At 40.1% G+C, this 24722-nt stretch overlaps 1 protein-coding gene across 3 annotated transcripts in view; it reads left to right on the plus strand.

The window, feature by feature from the left end:
• Nucleotides 1–24722, plus strand: part of VPS41 (VPS41 subunit of HOPS complex) — a 185080-nt gene that overhangs the window by 17885 nt on the left and 142473 nt on the right. For all 3 annotated transcript variants that reach the window (XM_046020128.1, XM_046020127.1, XM_046020126.1), the window contains exon 3: nucleotides 20391–20498. In XM_046020128.1, coding sequence (XP_045876084.1) covers nucleotides 20391–20498 — 108 coding nt within the window. The remainder of the gene's footprint in view (nucleotides 1–20390; nucleotides 20499–24722) is intronic.

Genomic DNA, 24722 nt, shown 5'->3' on the forward strand with positions numbered 1-24722 from the left:
TATTTCTTTGAATACTTTTTCAGTTCCACTCTCTCTTTTCCTGGGACTTGAGTGATTTAATGTTAGCCCTTTTGTTATTGTTCCATAGGTCCCTGAGACTCTGTTCTGTTTTTCAGTCAGACTTCTGTCTTGTACAGATTGGGCAAATTCTGTGGATCTGTTTTCAAGCTCATTGTTTATGTTCTTTCTCATATCCACTCTAATGTTGATGCCATCCACAAAGTTATTTCTTTTGGTTATTTTATTTGCCAGTTCTAATTTTTTAAAAAAAAAACTTCTATTTCTTTGCTGAGAAAGCCTATTATTTCATTTGTTTCAAGAGAATTTATAATTGCTCCTAGAAGCACTTTTGTGATGGTTGCTTTAAAATCCTTGCCAGATAATTCTAACATCTGATTCATTTCATATATATATGCATTCTAATGAAGACAGTATTTAAATCATGAAGAATCATCAGTTTAATTTTTTCAGGTCCATTTATGTGCCATTTGTTGTGCTGAGTCCTTTGCGTGGATTATTTCATTTTAAGATGAGCCGTAGTCCTATCAGGTACTACAGTAGGCCGGAGAAGTTGGCTATGCCACAGTACAGTTCCAAAACTGTAACAGCTTAACACAACAGAGATTTATTTCTGAGTGTAATCAGTAGTGCAGAGAGAAGTTGTAGCATCAACAATACAGAAATGTCATCATTTTCCATAGGGTCTTTCTTACTAATGGACCAGAAACAATATGCCGTGGCATACTTTGGCCCTGGAACTGGAAACTGAAGCAGCTCTGCTTTTTGGAGAGATATATTTTCTTAAACCTGGCTTACTTCGAATAGGTGCTTGGTGTATTATTTATTTAGAAATATATTCCATCTTTCTTCAAAGAGCTTAGTGTGCTATACAAAGAGCTTTGTAGGAGAAGCATCAAATTGTTAGCGTAACATTTCAAGATGAAACTCGCACAGCAAAGGTAGAAACAACAAGGGAAACCACCAAGCTAAGGAGGGGATGGCAAGGAAAGAGAAGAGCACCGAGTGAAACAGAGAGGTAGTGAGTGCACTTTGTACCAGGTGAGGGTTCCAGAGAATGCAGCCCAGTAGCTACGCCAAAGCTCATTCTGCCTGTGTGCATTCCTTTGAAGTGAAGATTGCATGTAAATCATTGTACCCTGGGCCTGGGCCTGGCATGTAATGACAGAGAGAGTTAATTAGTGTCATCGCTCTCTTTCTTTTTGCTACCATTATTAATAAATGTGCCTCCTAAGGAGATGCCCATTCAAATCTGGCTCACTTCTTGCAGATAAGATCAGAATACCTTGAATATGTTAGATATATTAATTTTAATAAGTGGACAAGTAGCTCAACCTATTTAAAGTAAACCTACATGCAATTTATATTGAATGAGAAATTAATATTAAAATAAAATGCAACTTCTAGATGCAGCAGCCACCAGGATTGTTCTTTTTCAATTTTGTTACAATGAAAAGCAGTCATTGTGAGAAATCAAGAGATAGCTTTTTTAAATCAGAAAATGCATCACAGGGGCGCCTGGGTGGCTCAGTGGATTAAGCCGCTGCCTTCGGCTCAGGTCGTGATCTCAGGGTCCTGGGATCGAGCCCCGCATCGGGCTCTCTACTCCGCAGGGAGCCTGCTTCCTCCTCTCTCTCTACCTGCCTCTCTGCCTACTTGTGATCTCTGTCTGTCAAATAAATAAAAAAACTCTTAAAAAAAAAAGAAAATGCATCACAGAAAAATTATTTATTTATCTTTCCTGGTGGGTAGAACACTGTGAATCATTTATTGAAACTTAAATTGATTCTTTACATGTATTAATTTTAATAAACAAATTTAGAGCAACTAGTAACTAAAATGATAATGTTCCTTGTTAGGAGATTGATTGCTGAGAAAAATAGAGCATGGGGTTATAATATATCCTTCCAGATAGCCTTTGGATCAAAAATTTGCTCTTTCATTTAATGAGCTATTAATATTAACAGGTTTTGCTGATTATTGCATCACCCAGGTATGGATAAACATTCTCTTTGAAGCATATATTATAAAAATTATATGTTTGGAAACTTAAGAGAAACTTTCCGGGTACAAATACAGATTTGTGAACCTGTATTTCTGCCATTTGGTAGAGATTGAAAAGATGAACGTGACTCTGGTATGATAAATCTTTGAACAGAGTTTATAATTTCATCTACCTAGGAGAGAAATTATTTTAGGCAGTCCAAGATAGACCGATGGATCATTTTATTTATTTGGCAAATATTTACCGGGTACTTTTATCTTGTGGGTGCTAGGCTATGCCAGTATTTTATGAAGGAGGCAGACAATAAAGAAAAACTTACATATTTGATGGTAATAAATGTTGTGGATAAAATTAACATTGGATTAAGGGACTGTGGAGTGGGCCGAGGTGCTCTCTCATCCTGGGTGCTCAGGGAGGGCCACAAATATGACATTTGACTAAATACATGGGAGAAAGGTTTTGTGGGTAAAAAGAAGACCAGACACAACACCTTCACACAGGGTTGCTGGACGTCTTTGAGGATGCGAGTGGGGCTGAATGTTAGGAAATGAAGTAGTGAATGGCTAGAACAAAGAGCCTATAAACCAATTTATGGACTTGGTTTCTACCCTGAGTAAGATGGGAAGCCATTGGAGGCTTTTGTTTTAGTGAGAGCGTTCTGGATGCTCTTTGAAAAAAGTCTTGGACAGCAAGTAGGGAGCAGCAAGACCAGTTATGAGGCTTTGGCAGAGCTCTAGCTGGAGGTGAGGAAGGACTTAGGGTAGTTTCTGAAGTAGAGCCAGTAGATTTCTTGACTAGGACACGGGGCTGTAAGTAGAAGAGAGGAACCAAGGGTGAACAACTAGAAAGGTGGAATTGTGAACCAAGATGGGATGAGACTGGCTAGTGCTGGTTTTGGTGCTCAGGGTAAGGTGTTGGTGGGGTATTTCAGAAGTTCCATTTTGGCTCTTTTAAGTTGGAGATGTCAATTAGGCATCCAAGTGGAAATTTCAAGTATGTAGTTGGATAAAGAAGACTAGTGCAGGTCTGGACTAGAGATAAGAATTTTTTTGGTAAGATTTTATTTGAAAGAGAGAGCATGCACGTGTGCACAAGCAGGAGTGAGGGGCAGAGGGAGAAAGAGAAGCAGGCTCCCGCTGAGCAGGGAGCCCAATTCGGGGCTCCATCCCAGCACCAGATCATGACCTGAGCCGAACGAAGGCAGATGCTTAACTGGCTGAGCCACACAGGTGCCCCGTAGGATAAGAATTTTTGAGTCAGCATTTAGATGGTGTTTAAAACCATGAAACTGGATGAGATCATTAGGGTCTGAGGTCAGATAAATGAGAAGCCTGAGGCCTGGAGTTAAGGGTTACTACAGCATTTTTGAGATCTGGTAGATGAAGGGAAATCAGCAAAGGGCACTGAGAAGTAGCTAATGAGATAGGAAGAAGGCAAATGAGAGTGGTGTCCAAGAAGCCAAGGGAGGAATGCATCTCAGGAACAAGGGCATGACCAGCTGTTCCAAATACCATGGAAAAGAATAATAAGAGGAACTCTAGAGACTCACCCTTGAATCTATAAAGGTGAGGCCATTGGCCATCCATATAGGAGCAATTACGGTGGCTCATGGCGGTTGGGGTGGTGTCGGGGACTGACTAGTATGGGCCCAAGAGAGATTGGGTTGGCAGAATGTCTTTTGTGCTCTCAGAAACTCTTGTACTGCGTGTCTCAAAATGGTGACATGTTGAATGCTTATAATGTTGAGTGGCTGTTAAGGGAGATGATGTGTCTTTAGCACTTGGCCAGTCATGAGAAGGCATTCATTAAGTATGCTGCTGCCACTGCTTTGTTATTTTTATACCACTTCAGTGCCAGGTTCTTTCATGAGGGCTGGGCCCCTGTCCCTGGGGTCTGACCAGCAGAGCTGCTTGTGAATGAATAAATGAATTGATTTCACAAATCCTTAGAACAGTTACATGAAACTGGTTGTAGTTCACAGATATATGAAACAGTTATATGAAACTTTCTGTTCTTATTTTGGAAATTATAAAACCAGGACTTTAAGAGATCCCTTTATCAAAAACGGATATCAAGGACCTCCTGACTCAAGCTGAGAACTGTTTTATCCCATGCTGTGTCATCAAAAGGATCATGGTTTAATTTAGGGACAAGCAAGTGAGAACTGTCTTTTAGCTTTGGCTTGAGGGCATCCATCTCCATACCCACATTATTTTTATTCTCTCACAGTAGCAGGCAGAATAACGGTAGGCAGAGTAATGGTCCTCAAAGATGTCTGTATCTTAATGTCTGTGTGCCTGTGTTAGGTTACACGGCAAGAGAAATTAAGGTGGCAGATGGAATTAAGCTTGCTAATCAACTAACTATAAAATAGGGAGACTGTTCTGGATAATCCAGGTGGGAACACTGTAGTCACAAGAATCTCCACAAGTGGATGAGAGAGTCAGAGGAGGCCATAGTGATGTGATGTGGGAAGAACTTGACCCACCTTTTCTGGCTTTGAGGTTAAAAAGGAGGGGCCCACAGCAAATGAATGTAGGTCGCGTCTAGAAGCTGGAAAAGATGAGGAAACAGATTCTCCCCTAGAGCCTCCAGAGGAATGCAGCCCTTCTGTGTATTGATTTTTGCCCAGTGATATCTGTATTGGACTGTAAGACACCAAACTTGTGTTGTTCTAAGCCACTGAGTATGGTAATTTTGTTACAGCAGCCACAGGAAACAAATACAGTAAATAATGTGATTGGATGATCTTATTTCCTTAGCACTTTTCATTCAGTGCAGAAAACAGTTGAAATGAAACTGCTGATACTTTTGAGAGCTGTGTTTATAAAAACGTGTGTGTCTCTTCTGATACTGGTCCAAGAATGTTCTTTATATAATAATTGTACTTGAGGGGCGCCTGGGTGGCTCAGTGGTTTAAGCCTCTGCCTTCAGCTTAGGTCATGATCTCAGGGTCCTGGGATCGAGCCCCGCACCAGGCTCTCTGCTCAGCAGGGAGCCTGCTTCCCCCCTCTCTCTGCCTGCCTCTCTGCCTACTTGTGATCTCTGTCTGTCAAATAAATAAATAAAATCTTTAAAAAAATAATAATTGCACTGACAATTAGAACCTGATTCTACTGTCAAGACTTGAAAACGTTCCTTTCTCTGAAGACTCAAGAAATGCTATAACAAAACTAATTTCTAAAATCTACAGATTTCTTTTCCTCCATGAGCTATTTCAGTTTTAGTGCAGCCGTTTTAAGTATAAAGATTCATAGGTGTCTGCGTTACCATCATTCTTTACTTTTAGAATATGATTGTTTTCTCCAAAGACCTCAGTGAATGAAATAAATCCCTGAAAATAGTATCAGAAGGGATGAGAGAGAGGAAACCTTTGATGAAGCTAAAGGTTTTAGGCTGTTGTCATCATTTCCATCAGTGATCAGGGGGGCCTTTGACATACTTGGTCTGTGATGGTGTAGGAGTGCTGACACCACTGACTCCAAGATGTTCAAGAGAACAAGATGTTCTCTCCTCTGCCTTGCAGGGGCGCCAGGTTGTACCACTCTAGATAACTAGTAGGGATCCGCTGGTCACAGGTAGCACTACTCTAGATAACTAGTAGGGATCCGCTGGTCACAGGTGGCGCCACTGTAGATAACTAGTACGGACCCTCTGGTAGTGGCACTTTACGTAACTACCCTGTGATCTCACTCCCTCACTCTATAAAAACTGTGGATTGAGGGGCGCCTGGGTGGCTCAGTGGTTTAAGCCACTGCCTTCAGCTCGGGTCATGATCTCAGGGTCCTGGGATCGAGTCCCACATCGGGCTCTCTGCTCAGCAGGGAGCCTGCTTCCCTCTCACTCTCTCTGCCTACTTGTGATCTCTCTCTGTCAAATAAATAAATAAAAAAATCTTTAAAAAAACAAAAAAACAAAAAAAAAAACTGTGGATTGAGGTCCAGGCTTAGGTGGAGAATATGAGTGGAGAATCGCGATGTAGTACTCTGGATCGTTTTTCTGCCTCCCACCATTGCTCCTCTCAGTAAGTTACCCTGAATAAAACTCTGTGCAAATGGTATGGAATAGTTTGCTTCATTTCTTTTGCATTAAAGTGCCTTCTGAGTCTGGAGATCCTTTACTGGGCCTCCTCCAACTTCTAAGGGTTAGTTACTTCGGGTATTTGCAGGCTTCCAGTAGACACCATAGCATTCCCTCTTCGTTTCCTAATAACATTGTTCACACTTGAAAACATTTTCTTAATGATGTGGCAAAATCAAAAGTAATGTATCTTCATTTTTTGAAGTACTGTAAAGCAAGGAGGTAATTAGATTTGGGTAATTTTCTCCCATTTTTTTTAATGACATTAGTGAACTTTACCAAGATTTACTCACTTCTCATTATTTTTCATATCTCTTACAGCCTCCTCTAGATTTTTTTCTCTTTGAATGCTTCCTTGAAAAATATGTTTCAGTGTGGGAATTTGTGCTATGAGTGTTGAGTCCTTGTAAAGTGCCCGGGAGGCAGATCCGCGGGAGGGAGCAGCACTGAGAAGAGTTCATTTCCACTTCTCAGCGGCAGGACAGAAGACGAGTTAGGGTTAGGGTTGAGGAGTGAGTGCAGCTCCTCAGTGCTCACCAGTCAGAGGCAGAGCTGTTGCTGCCCATTTCTCTCTTTAGTAAATGGGGTAGCAAAACCTCAGAGGCAGCTTTGCGGAGAGGTGAGTGCTGCGTCTAAACAGCTCCCCTTCAAGATGATTCCAGTTGCCTCCAGAGTTTCTGACTTGGGGCTGTTAAGTTCTGGAATTACGCTTTCCTTTATACTGTGTTCGGGGCTCATTTGGGCTTAAGAGGCCAGCAGCCCACACAAGTTCTCTGTCTTGGCAGGAGCTATGTTGTGTATCAAGCAGTGTTCTATAGAGAAACAGAACCAGTAGCTTCAGAGAGAGAGAAAGTCTGAGAGAGAGAAAGAGATTTATTGTAAGGTATTGGCTCATGTGATTATGGAGCTGGCAAGTCCCCAGATCTGCAGGGTAAGTCAGCAAGCCGGAGACCCAGGAGAGCCAGTGGTTTCACAGGCTCGACACCAAGAAAGAGCCTCTGTTTCGGTTCAGATTTGAATACTGGAAAAAAATCTGCCCCGTTTGAAGGCAGGCAGGCAGAAAAAACTCTCTACTCTTCCGAGCATCAGCCTTTTCGTTCTGTTCAGGCCTTCAAGTGATTGGATGAAGCCCACCCATATTGGAAAGGACAATCTGCTTTAATCAGTCTGCCAGTTTAAATGTTAATTCCTCATAGATACACCTGGAGTAATGACCGACAAATATCTGGGCATTCCATGGCCCAATCAGGTTGACATAAGATTAATCATCAAAAACCTTAAGAGTTTTGTTCTTTCCTAGAGTCATATCATCTTTAATTAAGACCCTCAACAATGATACATTGTTTTCCATTGTCTTGTCTTTTACCTTGACTAAAACTTCTAAATCAGTTGTTTTTGTTTTTGTTTTTTAAGATTGTATTTATTTGACAGAGAGACAGCGAGAGAGGGAACACAAGCAGGGGAAGTGGGAGAGGGAGAAGCAGTCTTCACAGGGCTCGATCCCAGGACCCTGGGATCATGACCTGAGCTGAAGGCAGACGCTTAACAACTGAGCCACCCAGGCACCCCCTAATTTAGTTTTGAAAAATAAATTGATAATAACACACCCGATGAGTTTCCTGTTGTTTCTCTTCATTGTTAAGTGTCATGTTGGCTTTTGATTTCAAATGTTCAACTCAGCTTTTCAAGAAAGAAACCTTTTTATTCACTGAAAGTTTTTTGTTGTTGTTTAAAGAATCGGAAATGAGGGTGACCTTTATAAATGCTCTTTTTGTATCTGCCATTTGGGTTCTACTGTTTTTCTTTGGCCTCTCAAATGATGAAGTCAGATTTCTTATGGATCAGATGAATAGTCTTTGCATTTCTGTGATATTTGATCTTAAAAGTTTTCTATTAATACATGTGGGGCTTTAATTTATGATGTTCTGTTTAGAATTTTTACATTTAAGTTCTGACCTGACATGACTGAACTGTTTTTTCCTCTCCTACGATTTTTGGGAATTTTGGTGTCAGGGTCATGCCACCTTTTTTTTTTTTTTTTTTTTTTTTAAGATTTTTATTTATTTGAGAGAGCGTGTGTGTGCAAATGGAGAGAGGGATGAGGGGGTGGGGGAAGACCCCTCAAGCAGACTGTCCACTGAGCACAGAGCACAATGTGGGGCTCAGTCTCATGACGTGCGGGGAAATGAAGAGTCAGCCCTTTAACCAACAGAACCATGCAGGTGCCCCTACCGCCTTTTCAAAATGAATTGGGAGGTTTTTATTATTTCCCTATTATAGGGCAGTTTAAATAGCTTAGGGACTTTCTGTTTGAGGTTTTTTAATAGAGAACATGCAGAAACAGTCTAGGTCAGATCTCCTTCTGCAGGAGATGGGCAGTACTGGGATGACTTACTTTCTCAGTGTATTCTGTGGTTAACTTAGGCTATTTGTCTTTAAAAAGTGCTAGCCCAAAAAAAAAAAAAAAGTGCTAGCCCTTGAGCTTATTAACGATTCTGTTTTCTGGTTTACTGTTGCAATCTTACTTTGACCTTTCTGAGTGTTCTCTGGTTCCCTGCACTGCGCCCCTTCCTGCTACCAGTGTTCTCTCGGTGGCTTTTGGTCTCTGCTGGTAGGAGGATGATGTGGACAGATGGTGGCTGGGGCTGAAAGTGCAGGCGTCAGGAAATAGCGGGGAGAGGTTGCAGAAAGTTCCCTCCTTCTGGAGAAGACAGTCCCAAAGGGACATCTGGTTGAGTTGGGCATCCGGTCGAGTAGGACAGGCTCTGGGTCACGGGCACGGGAGGGTTGGTGGGTGGGCGAAAGCAGCTTTTGACTTTTGTTCAGATTGTATTTCCCTGAAGCAAATCAAAGGGTGTCATGAACTCCCATTAGTTGAATGTGTGCTTGAATGTATTAGTCTCTCCTTGATTCTATTTAACACTTTGTCTTAATTGTTACTGCTACTGTAGGTTCATCTTTATTTTTTTTCTTCGTGGAAAGTTTTGGGACGCCGTCAGTGACTTCGGTGGGGGGACCAGCCGTGTGCTTCTTTGCATCTAGAATATAGAGTGTGCAATTGAAAGATGTTTGAGAAATATTTAATCTCCTCTAAAATGTAAAATAATCTCAGGGACTGGGGCATCTTTCTTGTCCATATAACAGTAAACATATAAATTATAAATGTAAGTTGTTCATGAAAATTGAGTTCGTAAGGCCTCTATCTGCTCTTGTAATTAGGGGGTAGAGCTTCTTTTCTGTACATTCATAATTCTGACTTCCGCTGTTTCGGAAGAGCTACTCTCTTTCCTCCGTTTAGTGCCTGCAGCTCTCAGGCTCCCTCCACCCCACCCCGCACCGTGTCTATAAAATAACACGTAGTTTAGGTGATCTCTGCAGTTCCTTTTGGCTGATAGCTTATGATTTGGATTTTCCTGTGTGGAAATCCAAATGAGAATGTCTTAGAAAAGCTTCTTACTAAACTCGGTCTGTTGGTATCGCGTACTTTTGTTTTCACTGGTCTTTATTAGGTACCCACAGTTTTGTTAGGTGAAGTTCAGAACAATGAAAAGGCATAAACCCTGCTTCTCAGGATCTTGTGATCACCAGGGGATATTGGGAAGAAAGGAAAAGAGGGTTATATTGGCTTTAGTGGCGGAAATTGTCCACCTGAATGGCATACCTTGAAGATTGGTGAGGTTATTCCATATGGCTGGAAGGAAATGAAAAGCTTATTTGCTTTTTCCGCCCCCTCCCTGCTCTATATATTCTTATCGCTTTCCCAATATAAAATAAATGATGGGAGTTGATCCTGTTTATGGTATGTGGCTCAGGGCATGGGAACTTTCACCTTATTTTTTCCGCCTTGAATTGAACATGAAATTCTGATGCTATAGGGCAGAGGAGAGACCAGGGTTTATGAAGACTGCATAGCCTGTGAATCTTAAATAGAGCTCTTCAATTATTAGAGGTTCAACTTTTTCTCACTTTTCTACTCAAAGTGTTATGGTAAGGAAAGCAGCTTTAAAAGATAAGAATCTTAGTTCAGTAGGTAGAGTTTGGAAGATTGAACAATGGCTGCAAAAACAGCATTTATTTCTATAATAAATGTAATATTTACCTTCGAAAGTATAGAAAATATTGGCAATAGCTCACAATAGTGATTATTTGTTATTTTCTGTAATGGCCGCAGCAACCCTGTGATGTGGGTCGTGCTGTCTTCCCCGAGTGGACAGATGAAGAAACTAAGGTTTAGGAAGGTCACTATTTTGCTGCTTATCCTTCTGATTTCCCCCCCACCAACAGAAACTTGTTTGATACTTCCCTTTGTTATTAAAAGTCTTTGAAAACAGATTTTAATGTCTGTAGAACATTTAATCTTATGAAATTTATTTAACCCAGCATCTTAATCTTTGGACTGTTGGCATTTTTCTCAGGATAATTTTTGTTTTGGAAGATTATCCTGTGTATTGTAGGATGTTTAGCATCATCTCTGGCCTGTACTTACTAGATGCCAACAGCATCTTCTCCTCCCACTCAGTTGTGACAATAAAAATGTCTCTAGAAATTGCCAAATAAATGTGTTGGGGGGATAGAATTACCCTTGGTTTGAGAACCCCTTATTTAACCGTATGTATTTTATGCTTTTAGAAATATATGGATATGGTGGTGCCTAGGTGGCTCAGTTAAGCATCTGACTCTTGGTTTTAGCTCCGGTCTTGATCTTAGGGTTGTGAGATCAAGTCCTATGTCCGGCTCCGCTCTGGGTATGGAGCCTGTTTAAGATTCTCGCTCTCGGGACGCCTGGGTGGCTCAGTTGGTTAAGTGGCTGCCTTCCGCTCAGGTCATGATCCCAGCGTCCTGAGACTGAGTCCCACATCGGGCTCCTTGCTCAGCAGGGAGCCTGCTTCTCTCTCTGCCTCTGCCTGCCACTCTGTCTGCCTGTGCTCACTCTCTCTGATAAATAAATAAAATCTTAAAAAAAAATACTTAGAGAAAAAAAGGCTTAATACAGTGCAGGACTCAACAAACACCAGGTGTTTAAAAAAAAAAAAAGATTGTCCCTCTCCCTCTCCCTCTCCCTGCCACTCTCTTTTCCTCTCTCCCTCTCTAAAATTAAATTAAATTAAATTAGGGGCACCTGGGTGTCTCAGTAGGTTAAGCCTCTGCCTTCAGCTCAGATCATGATCTCAGGGTGCTGGGATCAAGCCCTACATTGGGCTCTATGCTCAGCAGGGAGCCTGTTTCCCTTCCTCTCTCTCTGCTTGACCTTCTGCCTACTTGTGATCTCTCTCTTTCTGTGAAATAATTAAATAAGTTCTTTAAAAAAATTAAATATATATGGATATGAATAGACTCATTGTGAATTATCTATATGAAAAAGTAGACCCATGTCATCTAGATTATATTTATCAGCTCTAATTTCAGCTGCTTTCTTTGGTTAACATGTTTTCTGTAATAGCAGTATTGCTTGAAAGTCAAAATTTAACAACATTATTTGCATTCATGTAAGAATGTAATTGCTTATCTGTCACCAGTCTGATGGAAAGGCATCCTGGGAGCTTTGACCACAGTTGTTTTATTGTGGATGAATTCCATTATCTCCTGTCACTTAAAAAGTTTGGTCATTGAGGCAGCTATAATACCTTGTGTTATTAATGGAAACCAGAAGTTACTCTTTCACTTATTTATGTAGTTTTCTTGATATGTTTTGACATTTTGGAAGGATATATAAAACTGTCTTTCCTACCAGCCATCTTTTTGTGTGAAGAAAATTATTTTCTGTAATAGAACTCTAGCCTACAATAATTAATGGTTGCATTTGCCCTTTTAAGGAGGTAGCATTCATTTGCGGGGGGGTGGTAAGCAAAACAGGGCTAATTGGAATCATTAGTCCTTGATTAGTTATGAATCTTATGTTCAGGGTCTTTATGCAGGTTTTTCTCACCATAGATCTCTTTTATTCTTTAGTGTAAAGTTCAAGATTGACATGACGTATTTGGGGATGTCCTGTAATATGCATGTATATGCATATATGTTTACTGATAACACTGTAGTTTCAAATACATGTACTTGACACAATAAAATGTATAGTTCTTGATTTTGTTGATAATACCCTTGTTGTAGTCAATAGAATATGTCTGTTTCTTAAAAATTTGTTAGTCATGTTTTTGAGACTCAAATTATGTGTTTTGATTGACTTACAATATAGTTCAAATTGTGCTTTTAAAAAAAAAAACTTTTATTTGTATTTGACTCAACTTTTTTTTCTCTTCTCCCTGTGTCTTCTCTATTGACTAGTCATTACAAAAGATTTCAGTATGTCATGGGACTTCTTTCAAAGTGAATTATTTGGGGATGCTTGGTGGCTTAGTCAAGTGTTCAACTCTTGATTCTGGTTCAGGTCATGATTTCAGGGTAGTGAGATCAAGTTCCATGTCATGCTCTATGCTGGGTGTGGAGTCCGTTTCGTATTGTCTCTCTCCCTTTCTCCCTTCTCCCCCTCCACCACTGAACAACAAATAATAACAACAACAAAACCAACGTGAATTATTTGTAAAGAATGAAAATTTTTTAAAATATGGAATTTCTATAATTCAGATATTCTCAAAATAGATTTCAGTAGGTTTTTTTAGTGTCAAACTTACAAGGGTGTCTACCAGTTTTGAATATTTCAGTTCCCCTTAAGCAAATTAGAATTCTATAGAGAATGTTCTGGCTTTGCTTTTATACCTTCATACCCATGGTTGATGATTCTTTTGCTTTTTATTAACACTCAGTTTTTTACCCTGGAAGTTCAGACTGCATTTTTTTTTAAACAATGACTTTTTTTTTTTTTTTTAAATAATGTTCGTCGTGTTCCTATTGTTTGGGTTTGCTCCTCGTCAGATGCAATGGTGACATGAGGCCCAGTAAACCATTCATCTTATCATAATTTCTGAATGTTCAGCTGAGGTCTTTCTCATAGGTGAAGCTGGGGGCCATCTTGGTAGACGAAGGTTGTGATTCCTCAGGGAGTGCTCACCTGATTGTATTTTCCACTGGCTTTACTCGGGTCTTATAAGATAGTTCACCCCTCCCTTTCAGTTTTTCTGGTATTTTATTTTGGGGGAAAAAAGAAACAGAACAACAACAATAACAACAAAACCCAGTGCATTTTAATAAAGAAATAGTATCCAGAAATAAAATTTTAACTTCCATATTAAGAGTAACAATAAAAAAGTGAAACAATCTTTCCATTTAACTCCCTGGATATATACATATGACACATATTTTTTAAAAGTAAAATTCAGATCCTCCTCTGTACTGTAACAGTGGTATATAAAATGTACTGGTGTGTGAAAGATATGGAGAAAGTTAAGAGGATGAAAAATTGGTTATAAACACCAAAAAAGTTTTTCTTGTACATGAATTTTAAATTGTTAGGTGAAAACTGCAATATTCTTATGGGTGTATGCATCTGACTTAGGTGATAGGACTTCTGCCATGAAAATTTACCCTACAGTGTTGGTAACAAATTACTAAATAGTTTTGCAGGAAGAAATCTTTAATTGCCTTAATCTGTTATCCACAAAAATAATTTTTTTGCTTTTAAGTACAAGCTCTGTAGGTATGACTGTGATACGAAATTTATTTTCAGATAGTGTTTTAGAATCCTACATAGGATGGTTTAAAGGACTTGTCTTTAATTAAAAGTGCTCTACACTTAGTGAAAATCCATGTTAGTTGAAGAATTGATTCCTTTTAAAGGAAAGCTGCAAATTTTTCTTGTATGGGTAAATGTCACTCTGTTCATATCTTCGCTTAGCTGCAAGTGAAGACTTGTACTATTCCACTAGGTTGTCATAGAAACGCAGTTAACTGTCATCTCAACTCAGACTGTTGATGGTTTTATTTGTAGCTTTGCAAGATTATTAAAATTTAACAAAAATTATTGATTTGCCTTTTATTAACAATGGGTTGTTTTCCATGGAAATTAAAACTGCACAAAAACCTTTCTTTCGGCTTAATTTTTTTTAAAGGTGAAACTATATTGAGTCTGCATGATATAAAAAAAATTATTTAAAATGTGATATATAGTCTGCAGCAGTGGAATAACTTCCCTGAATTGTATTTTTGAATCATTTTTCCATTTTCTTTGTTTACAGCAAGCAGAAAGAAAAAGCCTTAAAAACTCACCTTTGGCCTGCTTTTTAACTTAACATAAAAGATACCTGTCAGAAAAGCATGAAATGCTACATCAACTGCGTAGTATCAGAGTTTTCATTTTATTTATGGGTTTTGAAGCCTAGCACGAATGCTTCAGTGAGCTGTGTTGTGAAAGTATTTATTTTTGTATATTTATGTGGGAGAAATTATTTGGTTTTCACTTATAAATAAGACAGGCAAACCTTATTTACAGTAACTTTATCTAATGGTCCGTGGATGAGTGCTTTTATGCAAAACAGTCAAGAGGCTAGAATTAACTTTTCACATTGGATGCACATTTGATGTCCAGACTTGAGCAACATGTGGCATCTTATTATAAAGACCAGCATTCAGGATTCAATTTGTATTTAACACATTTACTTCAGAAGGCACATGTCATCTTTGCCACATTTAATGTTAACTTTGTAAGGATTTCTATTTCTTGCTTGTAGATACATAAGTAGAAGTGTTTATTTGTTGCTTTTTGTAATTTTCCTTTTTTGGAGGTTTTTTAACATGTAATTAGCTATTTTAACAAGTCAGTTTTGACATACGATGTCTTCTGGGCTTGGTTATCGTCAGTTATCTTTTTAAAGAAATATAGGTGGTTGTTTTTGGTTTTTTGTTTGTTTGTTTGTTTGTTTTTTTAAGATTTTATTTATTTATTTGATAGAGATTGTAACTAGTCAGAGAGGCAGGCAGGGAGAGAGAGGAGGAAGCAGGCTCCCTGCTGAGCAGAGAGCCGGATGCGGAGCTCAATCCCAGGACCCTGGGATCACGACCTGAGCCAAAGGCAGAGGCTTTAACCCACTGAGCCACCCAGGCGCCCCTGTTTGTTTTTTTTTTAATGTCGAACCCAATGTGGGGCTGAACTCATAATCCTGAGATGGAGACCTGAGCCAAGCTCAAGAATCAGATGCTTAACCAACTGAGCCACCCAGACACCCCAAGTAGTATAGGTCTTTTAGATAACCATGCCTATTATATCCCTTCTGTCACTATTCGTATTTAAAGTTATTGGAAAGTTTGATTTTTAATACTCTTACTAAATAAACAACTGATAGCTGGTATATATTAGGGAAATAAATTTGACAGCTCATCAAAGGCATGGAATATTGATTTTATTAAAAGATTTTATTTTAGGGGCGCCTGGGTGGCTCAGTGGATTGAGCCGCTGCCTTCAGCTCAGGTCATGGTCTCAGGGTCCTGGGATGGAGCCCCGCATCGGGCTCTCTGCTCCACAGGGAGCCTGCTTCCTCCTCTCTCTCTGCCTGCCTCTCTGCCTACTTGTGATCTCTCTCTGTCAAATAAATAAATAAAATCTTTAAAAAAAAAAAAGATTGTATTTTATTTGAGAGAGAGAGAGGAAGCACAAAAGCACTAGTAGGGGGTGGGGTGGAAAGGGAGAAGCAGACCCCCACCACTGAGCAGGGAGCCTGATGTGAGTGAGGCTCAATCCCTGGGCTCTGGGATCGTCGTAACCTGAGCTGAAGGCACATGCTTAACTAACTGAGCCACTCAGGCGCCCCTACTGATTTTTTTAAACCATTTTCATTGCTCTTAATTTTATTACTTTTGTAGCTAACCTGCACAGTGGCCCCCAGGTTCCTCACCTATTACCCGTGCTCTTGTGACCTCCTCTCCCACACCGAATCATGGCTGACCTGTATGATCAGTAGAATATTGCAGAAGTGTGACCTCTTAGGTTATGTCATATTCAACTTTGCGTTCTTTTGGATCACTCACTTCGGGGGACTTCATTTTCCATGTCCTGAGGACACTCTAGCAACCCAGATAGAGGTCAGTGAAGTGAGGAACTAAAGCCCCTTCCCAACATGCAGCACCAACTTGGCCAAATTTGAGTGGGCCATTGTGGAAGCAGATACCCTAACCCCAGTCAAGTGTTCAAATGGCTGCAGCCTCAGCAGACATCTTGCCTGCAACTCCGTGAGAGACCTTAAGTCTGAACCTCCCACCTAAGCCCCTCCTGTATTGCTTACCTCAGAACTATTAAATTAGTATTTAATATGAATCAAATTTATTTATATAAATATGAATAAATAATTTATATAAATATGAATAAATAAAAATAATACATTTATTATTTTAAATCAGCAAACTTTGGCATAATATGTTATGCAGCAATAGATAACTAATGCATCTGCTAAATACATTTTTAAACATTTCCTATTGATCACACAGTTCATAGTTATTTGTAGGCATAGAAATTGTTGGAGGCTTTTGTAGCCTCATTTTCTGTTGTGTAGCATCATTTTCATAGGCGATTGGGTAGTGTGTTGTACAAGTTATTAACTTTAGGCCATTCATAACAGTTTGAATTTTGGCTTTGTGTATGTGTCTTGGTGAAATTAAAATTTCTGGTTATCATTGTACTAAAAATCTATAAAATGGAATAATTACATTTAACTCTCCAGTGTTTGTTTTTCTAAAGTCAAGAGAATGGTGGGATCTGATATTAAGTCTCTTTCATGCTGTTTGATGAATATCCTCCTTTCCATGAGGAAAGGAGGATATTCTGTGCCCCAGAGGCAAAGATTTCTCTTGACATTTGAGTTTGCATCTCTGCCCGGGGTGTCCTGTCAGTCATAATCTTCACCAGGCCCAGCATTTAACTACTCTACAAGTCATTTTTCTTTTACTTAATTTTACTGTGATGTACCTAGGTGTTATTTTCTTCATATTTATCTTGCATGGGATTACAAAGCTTCTTGAATTCCTGCATTGATGTCTGTCAGTTTTAGGAAATTCTCAGTTGTTAACCTCTTTACATGTCATTTCTGCTTTACCCCCTGCCGTTTTTCTTATTTTTCTGGGACTTTAACTAAATATGTTAGCCCTTTTCCCTGTATTCCACTTATCTCCTATTCTGTACTTTTCATCCGTTTTTCTACTCTGGCTTCCCTTTGGATATTTTTTGACCTGTTTTACACTTCACTAATCCTGTCTTCTGCTAAGCCATCTGTTGCGTTCTTAGTTTCAGTGACATTTCTCACTTTAAAAATTTCCATTTGAATCATTTTAACGGATTACAATTCCCTGTTGAAAACTGCTATCCTTTCATCTATCTTCTTTTTTTTTTTTTTTTTGAACAAATGAATCATAGTCATATTAAAGCCCTTTTTGCTAACTCCAGGTCACCCATGGGTCTGTTTGTATGGTCTTTTTTTTCTCCTTGACTTTTAGTTACTTGGCCCTGTCCTGCGGCATATCTGGTGATTTTTTATTGATTTTATTATTTTTTATTCTCAGTCATAAATGAAAATAGTAGAAGCCCGAGCAGTTTTCATATTCCAAAAACTTTTCTTTCTCTCAGGAGTCACCCTGTCCTTTGGTGGACAGGTAGGTTGGGGTATAGATACATACGTACCTTAATCAAGTCAGGGGTTGAACTGAGTCTGAGACGGATTGAAGTTTTGATAAGTACTTTTTTGTGTGTCCCCTTGGGACCAGGAGTTCCGATTAGCCTGTGGTATTCATCAGGACTTCATTTGTTGGTAATTCCTGAAATCTATTTATCATCTCAGCATACCAAGGCAGCTGGTTTGCATTTTTGAGGCTTTCTGTTTAGCTTTTTACCCTCTTGCCTCATGTTGGTTTTGAAATTGGCAGTTGTCTTATGGGGAAAAGTAGTTGTGTAACAAGCTTACTTGTATGCTTCTCTCCTCCACTGGGATTGTAGCCCCTCAAGCTTCCAGTTTTGTTACTTGAGCCCTATGAGTACCAGAAGGTTTGCTGCTTTCCCTACCCTCAGCAACGGCCATCTTCCAAGGCAGAGCTTGGGTTCACAGCCTCTTGTCCTACAGTCCGAATTGGTAAATACCTCCAGGAAGAATGGCTGGTGCTTGGCAGCTCACCTCCCCTTGCTTTTTCCGGTTTCTCCACCACCTTGGAATCTTGGTCCTTCTAGCTCAGGTAGAAGGCTTCAGCAGCCCTTTCACTGATGCCTTCGACTGTTGCTATGTATTTCATTAAGGCTTTCTGGGTTTTCTGGGTGGGAGCATTGGTGTGCCTCATACTACTCTAATGTTAGCTGGGAAATGAAGACTATACAATTATTTTTAAAAGATTTTATTTATTTACTTGACAGAGAGGTAGAGAGCACAAGTAAGCAGAGCGATAGGCAGAGAGAGAGAGAGAGAGAGGCAGGCTCTCTGCTGAGCAGGGAGCCCAGTGCAGGGTTCAATCCCAGAACTGTAGAATCATGACCTGAGCTGAAGGCAGCCGTCTAACCAACTAAGCCACCCAGGCGCCTCATATACAATTATTTTTTAAGGGAATGTTAGTGAGTAGATTATGTTTGTGAACTTCTATTTTGGCCTGCTTTATCCTCTCACAGTTGAAGGTGCATGCACATTTTATGGTTTCTCATCACATATTGATACAGTAAAATAACATCTTTTTCTCAGTCATTGTAATAATTTTTATAATTATCCTTGATTTAATTCAGAACCATCATAGTCAATATAGGTTCCTAACTTTACTCCATAACTGTGAGGATTAAGGATATCAGAAGGTATGCTATATCAGCAATGAGGTTGAACATACAAAGTTAGTAATAATGCATATAAAATGATTAAGAAATTTAAATACATTTAAGAAAAAGAAATTTTTTTCAAATGTTTTCTTTTCTTTTTTCTTTTAATTTTTTTATTAACATATAATGTATTATTAGCCCCAGGGGTACAGGTCTGTGAATTGTCAGGCTTACACACTTCACAGCACTCACCATAGCACATACCCTCCCCTGTGTCTGTAACTCAACCACCCTCTCCATACCTCCCTCCCCCCGGCAACCCTCAGTTTATTTTGTGAGGTTAAGAGTCTCTTATGGTTTGTCTCCCTCCCGATAATATCTTGTTTCATTTTTTTCCTTCCCTACCCCCCAAGTCCCCCACTTTGCCTCTCAGATTCCTCATATCAGGGAGATTATATGATAATTGTCTTTCTCTGATTGACTTATTTCATTCAGCATACCCTCTAGTTCCATCCATGTCGTTGCAAATAGCAAGATTTCGTTTCTTTTGATGGCTGCATAGTATTCCATTACTGTGGCATAGTACCATGATCTTCTTTATCCATTCTTCTGTGATGGACATCTAGGTTCTTTCCATAGTTTGGCTATTGTAGACATTGCTGCTATAAACATTCGGGTGCACGTGCCCCTTCGGATCACTACATTTGTATCTTTAGGGTAAATACCCAGTAGTGCTATTGCTGGGTCATAGGGTAGCTCTATTTTCATCTTTTTGAGGAACCTCCATGCTGTTTTCCAGAGTGGTTGCACCAGCTTGCATTCCCACCAACAGTATAGGAGGGTTCCCCTTTCTCCACATACTCGCCAGCATCTGTCATTTCCTGACTTGTTAATTTTAGCCATTCTGACTGGTGTGAGGTGGGATCTCACTGTGGTTTTGATTTGTATTTCCCTGATGCCGAATGATGGGGAGTACTTAAGAAAAAGAAATTTTTATGCATTAGGTTTATTCAAATGAAAGTAAATACATTTTCTAACAAACACAAATGATCTTGGATTATCAGTTTTGGAAAGTAAATATTAAAATATTTTTATCTGAAGGTACAAATACATTTTGTTGTATATAAAATTTCCAATTTCCTTTCTTTGATATTTTAAAATTATGTTTTTCTAACTGAAATGAAATATTCTGAAATCTGACAAAAATATTTATAGTTTGAGATACAAAATCCATGTCTTTGGAGGTTTATTGTATTCCTGTCTCCCTGCTGTGAGTGTTTTATGCCCATGAGGTCAAACTGAGAAGTATTTTGCCACACATCTTTTATTGGCTTATGTGGCCAGATAGTTTTGTATTTACTCAAATATACCAAAGTTGAATTCTGTCAGCAGTAAGAACGTACCCTCCTGTTTTCAACCTTTGAATGTATTCTGCTGGTGAAGTTGTAGCAGCTGATACACCCAGTAGGAAAAATGAAACATGACGATCTTAACCTTGAGCTGTAGTTGTAGTTATTGACAGTCATGGAGGAAGCCCTCTCTGGGTTCCCCATAAGAAATGTGTTTTGAGTCTGACTATTTCAGATGAATCCGTGATGGCTGTCATTTTCTCTGCTCTTTGTGCAGGAAGAAGAAAGTGAAGAGGAGCCCAAACTGAAGTATGAAAGGCTTTCCAATGGGGTAACAGAAATCCTTCAGAAGGATGCAGCTAGCTGCATGACAGTCCATGACAAGGTAAGGTAGCCCTTCCAGAGGATTCTTCTGTAAGTTGTTTCTCTTATAAGTTTGTTTATACTGTGGAATCCTGATGCTCTTGATGGTGGCTCAGTAATTGTCTCCCTTCCACTCTTCCTTTCTTCTTCCTCTCCAACAAAAAAATGAAAACGACAACCCAAACATTATTTGTATGTGTTTGCACACACAGACACCCCTCCCCATGCTGCAAGAGTGTATCGAATAGGATTTAGATAGATGTGAAAGATTTATAGCAAGTAGTTCTTGGCAACTGCATCACTTCAAATTCCTCAAACCATAAGTAATAGAGTTGGGAAGTGTTAAGATTGGAAATGGTGTAGCATTCAGTGCTTTTCGTAAGAGAAGAGATTACATTGGAGGTGTTAGGAATCAGTAGAAAGGCCCCAAATGACTACTTACATGACCCATGAGTGAATGAATATATTCCACATTTTAATCCTTGCTGTAACAAAGCCCCCACAAAACCTGATTCCAAGCTAACTGCTATACAGCACCCTTAGCCTATTCTTAGACCAAAACAAAATCTGTTGCAAGTGGAGTGCTGGAGACTGGGCGGTTTGAACCATTGCCCTCTTCTTCCTGATGGGCCCCACCAGTGAGGCAAGCCCCCAAGTCTGATCCGTCTCCTGGCTTTCTCCTGTGGTACCGGCGTTGCCTCATCCTCCTCCTTGCCCCGCCCTTCCTTTTTCTTTCAGGACTCCTGGTGTGAACAGATGCAGGTATTCACTCAGCATGTTAATAGAAGGCTTGTTTGCTCTTGCTTCCCCAGAAACCCCCTTCCTCAGGGCACCTCTTGTTAGGTTGTACTACCCCTTCCCATGGTTGCCATCTTCCTGCTCCCATTGCTGTCCCGTCCCAAATTCCTCTTTGCTTTGCTTCACTCACTGAAGAATGGCCTTGCTGTCCTTGTAGACCTTTATCTCTGCCTTGTCTCAACTTTCCACCAGTAAGGCCACATCCGGATGGCATCCATACCTGGAATTTGAGGATCTTCCAGTGCGTGCTCTGGTGGCTCCTTTTTTCCTTCAAGCCTTTGTGTTAATTTTACTACTAACCCCATTCTGTGACTGTAGGGAGCTCTGGGCTTGAATTGGTTCTTTGTCTAATTTCTTATCTCTGTCAGGTGGTTAACTAGCTTTGCTTTCTACCCGTATATTCAGTTCCCTTACGTCCCTGTCCTTTGTTATCCCCCTCCAGCCACTACAAACACTGCTGCAGATTTGTGTTTCATCCGCTCCATTAGTCCTTAGTCTGTCTTTTTAGCCACTGTCCCTTCACTCTGAGGATGCCGTTTCTTTATAATTAAGAAAATCAAATCTCTCAGGCATGAAGCCTCGGCTCCTGACGCCTTTCCCAACTCATCTGGATCCATGCCCAGCCTTCCCCCACAAGGCTTTCTTCTTCCCATTCACAGGTCTTTTGTCTACTGCTGGTCCGTACCACATCTCACTCCACCCCCACCCCCAGTGACGCTAACCCAACCCCACATCACCATGCATCGCTTTCTGTGTCTGTGGGTTTGCCTATCTTGGATATTGCATAGACGTGAAGTCATATGTTGGTTTCTTGTGTCTGGCTTCTTTCACTTAGCGTAATGTTTTTGAGGTTCCTGGGTCATGTAGCCTGGCTCAGTACTTTACTCCTTTTTTTTGCCAAATAGTATGCCGTTGTATGGACATACAACATTTTGTCTCTCCATTCCCCAGCTGACAGATATTTTGCTGCTTTCAGAAGTGTGGATCTGACCTTTCTTCTATACAGAAGCTGAGAGAAGCTTTCTTAAAGCCTTTTTATCATGGCACCATTCTTTTATTATTCTCTTGATCATTGCTATGATTCCCTTCTCGTTCTTTCACTTTTTCCTTCCCTCCACCTTTCCTTCACATGTTGGTGTTCCCAGGATTTGGCCCATTGTCCACATTTCTGTTTAGTTTGTACTTTTCTTCATTTTAAATGTCATAATTCGTGTGACCATCTACACACTGACACCTCCCCAGAGTAGTGTGCTGCTTTATCCCCCTGCCTCTTAAATAGATTTTCCTTTTGTTCTGTGTGTACCTGAAACTCAGCGCACCCATGATGAATGCTTCTTCCTTTCCATCCCTAATCTCTCGTCTGTTTTTGATCTCTATCCCATTTGGTGGCATCACAGTCTCTTGTCACCTAAGCCAAAGCTGACTTTCCTTTGCTTCCACCCAGTCATTCCTAAGCCCTGACGGTTTTTGCACTTCCCCTGCCTGCACTCACAGACCTCTCACTTTTCTACTTGAAAGCCTTCTGCCACCTGGTTGCCAGGATGTGTTGAAAATACAGGTTTAAAACCCTAGTGTGATTTTCACCATCTGCTACATAAAGTCTAAGCTCCTTACTGTGGTGTGTAAGGCCCCCGAAGATCTTGCCCTCTCCTGCAGTTGTCTTTTTTTTTTTTTTTTTTTTTAAATATTTTATTTATTTGACAGAGAGAAATCACAACTAGGCAGGCAGAGAGAGAGGAGGAAGCAGGCTCCCCGCGGAGCAGAGAGCCCGATGTGGGGCTTGATCCCAGGACCCTGGGATCATGACCTGAGCCGAAGGCAGAGGCTTTAACCCACTGAGCCACCCAGGCGCCCCCTGCAGTTGTCTTTATGTCTTCCCACTTTTTTCTGCTTGGGTGGTATTCTGGTAGCAACACTTGGCTGTTTTGACTCATAACGTCACTTCTCCCATCTCTCCTGCTGAGCCCACTTCCATCCTGAGCCCTCATCTTTCAGTTCAGGCACTTGTCGCTTCTTCCAGAACTAACACACATCTTTCCAGGCAGTCTTCTCTCCTACAGATTTGCTTCCACTCTGGTCCAACCACAGCTTTCTATTTCTTTCTATTTCTATTTCTTTCTATTAAAGTCATCTTCCAGAGGGTCAGATCTGATCATGTAATTCTCCCTGGAATTCTTGATTGTTTTCCTGGTGTTTCATGATTTGGACAGCCTCTCCCACACCCTTTTCCTCTTCTACCTTTCATCTCCATAAATATTCAGATGTTTCCTATTAACTGACCTTCCAGACTCATCACTTGTCTCTTTCCCTGGGCACAAACTGGATGCCTCTGCCATATCTAACCACTTGTTATTTCTTAACTTAGTCCTGGGTGATTTTATGTGATTCCATACCTTTGAGCAAGTTGTATCCATTCTGCCTGAAAATGGTCTTTACTACAAGACTGTCTGTCTCAGGGTCTACTGTCTAACTCCTCCTTCAGAGTTAAGCACAGCTATTATTCGTCATGTTCCGTAGGGTCTTAGAGATGCTGCCATTCTAAGCGTACTCTTTAAATTTAATTAATCAGTCTTTCTAATCGGTCTCCTTTATTATACCATTATACCTGCTTTTTATCTGAGCATATATGGTTGAACCTCTGAGTGGATAAAAAGAACAGTTTGCCTGCCAAGAGCTCAAACTTTATTAACACCATAGTTAAACCAACTCAGTCAAAGAGCCTTCTGACAGTGGGAACTGTAATCAGTGCTGACTTGTAGAACACACGCTCTTAATCTGATGCCCATGTTTCTATTGATGAGGCTTCTGATCCAATTGAGAGTATTTTGGCTCTTAATTCAGGCCCTCTCTCTGCCACTGATTGACCATTTCCAGGGAAGTCACATCAACTCCCGGGACTTAGTTTGTCATGTGTGTAGTGAGTTTCTCCCTGCTCTGATGTTTTGAATGCTGTAAAATGCCATGGGGAGAGTATAGATGACACTATACAGCTAATCACGCAGGAAATGTACTCCTACGTGTTTCCTTTGTAGTGTCCAAAGCTTGTCGCTTGTTCTCTTGTTTACTTACACAAAGTTCACTTGATAAAAGTAGAAGCCATTCTGCCAGTGGATGGGATGGGTCAGAAGGATTGGACATCCATCTGGTAGTTTATAAAAGGAGTCAAGTTTCTGTAAGTAAACATGAAGGAGGCTGATTAAATTATGCTTATTCTTTCTCCATCCAAGATTTTAAGTGTCTTCAGGTTAAAAAAAAATTAATACTTATAAAAGCTCAAGGCTTTTAATGGCTACAGAATCGCATTTCAAAGGATTTGAATTTACTTTTGTGATTTGTGGCCAATTTTTCCTTTTTTTGTGAATTTTTGAGTTATCAAAAACACTAGCAGGTGAAAGCATCAATAATTTTAGTAGTTAAATAAATTTTCTAAGACCTATACACTTGTCTT

The sequence above is a fragment of the Meles meles genome, chromosome 10 (assembly GCF_922984935.1).
Source record: "Meles meles chromosome 10, mMelMel3.1 paternal haplotype, whole genome shotgun sequence".
In the NCBI taxonomy this organism is placed as follows: domain Eukaryota; kingdom Metazoa; phylum Chordata; class Mammalia; order Carnivora; family Mustelidae; genus Meles; species Meles meles.